General features: G+C 57.3%; 1 protein-coding gene across 1 annotated transcript in view; it reads left to right on the top strand.

The window, feature by feature from the left end:
* The first annotated feature begins 1,720 nt into the window (after positions 1-1,720).
* The window catches only part of CFDP1 (craniofacial development protein 1), a 68,397-nt gene continuing 68,137 nt past the window's right edge, over positions 1,721-1,980 (top strand). Inside the window, exon 1 of the mRNA XM_009320867.1 lies at positions 1,721-1,776. Coding sequence (XP_009319142.1) covers positions 1,721-1,776 — 56 coding nt within the window. The remainder of the gene's footprint in view (positions 1,777-1,980) is intronic.

The raw sequence follows: 1,980 nt of genomic DNA on the forward strand, positions 1-1,980 counted from the left end.
GAATTCATTAGAGGAGACCATACCGCCTGCCGGCAAGGGGTTGGTTTGGGCCTATGTTCACACGGCTCGTCCCTGACGGACACGGGAGTCACCCAGGCTCTTCCCGGGACCCTCGCAGGCATCTCACCCACCGGCAGGCTGCGGGGCTGGGTGCCGAAAACACGGCGCGCCCCCCGCCTCCGCACCCGGGAAGGCCCAAGCGGCGACAACCCAGCGCCGGCCGCGCGGTTCTCGCCAGCGCCGTCACCGACGCAGCAGCATGCCGAATTTTATACAAGCCGGCCAGCGAATGTTTACGTATCAGTGAAGACACCCGATTCCACCACACCAATGTAAACATGTTCAGCAAGTGAAAGGAGAACGGCGAAGTTTAAAAACACGAGTCTCCTTCAGAGCCTGAGAAGCAACAGTGCGCGCTCACACACGCGCCCTGGGATTTCTAGCGTGGGCAGCGGGGCGGGGCGCCCGTTCAGCTGAGCTTTGCCTCTCGGGCAGAAGGTACGCGGTGCCTGAAGAGCTTCACCGTAATAAAATTCACAAAAACAGCGATCCTTTTTTACACCGGTTATTCCCCCTGCCGCAGCATTCACAGTCACAGCCCTCGGCCGCAAATTTGCACTTTCATCCGTCTAAAATGATTTTTCCTTTTGCTGCTCCCCAACTCGCTATGACCAAGACACCTGGTATTAGAAAGTTGGGGCCAGGAAGAAAACAAATTAAGTTTCTCGTTGAAAAAATTCACATTAAAAGAGCTTCAGGTTCACTGCAAACAAAGCAGCCAGAGGTCAAAGCATTAAGCGAGCTCCGAAGCCGTCACATGGCTCTGTAGTACTGCTTCTACCCCAGAACAGCCCGTGCAACATCTTAGTTACATCCTGTTGCTACAATCCATCGCCGGTAAAAGGTACGTGGGCCTCCTCCTCCCGAAGCCCTTTTCCTATCCTCCAGAGAAATAAAGTTTCACTTGGCACTTAATGTTACCAAAAAGTAACAAAATTCACAACATTCAGCCTCATTTCAAGCCACTCTGGAGGCATGAGCAGGCCTTCACGTACCCTTTAACCAGGGGAGAAAGCACACGCCGAGGCACGCCTCGAGTTGCGCTCCCTCGTGGTTTGTTTCAGAGGCGGCGCAGGCGGCGGATCCTTCGCTCCTCCTTCGATTTGTGATCCCTAGCGTCTGAAGAAGGGCTAGAGGGTGGCTAAAATGCGTAGAAACGAAACCACCACCACGCAGAACGTCTGGCCCACTCCTAAAATGAGGGCTTCAAAGGGAATCATTTTTTTCCCCGCAGCTCTGTAAACTCCAGCAATGGCAGCACCTGCGGAGAGGGGAGAAAGCCGAAACGTGAACGCGTGACAGCCACCGTGAGCTCTACACTGCTGTACCACAGGGACGAAGGGGGAAGTCTCAGAGGGGCAGAGAACAGGGGGGGTCTGCGGGAGGGGGCCCTGAGCCCCTGCGCACCGGCTGACAGAAACGCCGGGCTGGGTTTACCGTGACAAACCTCGGCCAGTAACCACCGCGTGCTGGTGGCAACGGCTAAACTGGGTGGCGAAACTCTGCCGAGGCCTCCAGAAGGTATGTTACCCAGTTCTGGGCACGGACACCAAACCTGGGAGCGCGGTTTTTCTCGAGTGCTCAGAAACCCGACAGCCCACCCTGGCCCCGCACCGGGCGGGCACGTTTGGTACCCCCGACAAGGGGCTCGACACATGGGATGGTCGCCCGGCCCCGGGCGGTCACGTTTGGTACCCCCGACAAGGGGCTCGACAGGTGGGATGGTCCGACTCTTTCAAACACGGGGCAAGGGGGGGATATAAGCCAAAACATTAATCTCCTCTCCGCCCCGGGGAGCGCCGCGGTTCGACGCGCTCCCGAAAGGCGACCTCTGATCGCTACAGAGCCACCCGGACGATATCTCCGAGCATCTACCGTACTTGTTAGGATGCCGGCGGTAATGGGTCCCACGATGCCCAT

This window comes from Pygoscelis adeliae, unplaced genomic scaffold (genome assembly GCF_000699105.1).
Source record: "Pygoscelis adeliae isolate BGI_AS28 unplaced genomic scaffold, ASM69910v1 Scaffold63, whole genome shotgun sequence".
NCBI classification, from domain to species: Eukaryota; Metazoa; Chordata; class Aves; order Sphenisciformes; family Spheniscidae; genus Pygoscelis; species Pygoscelis adeliae.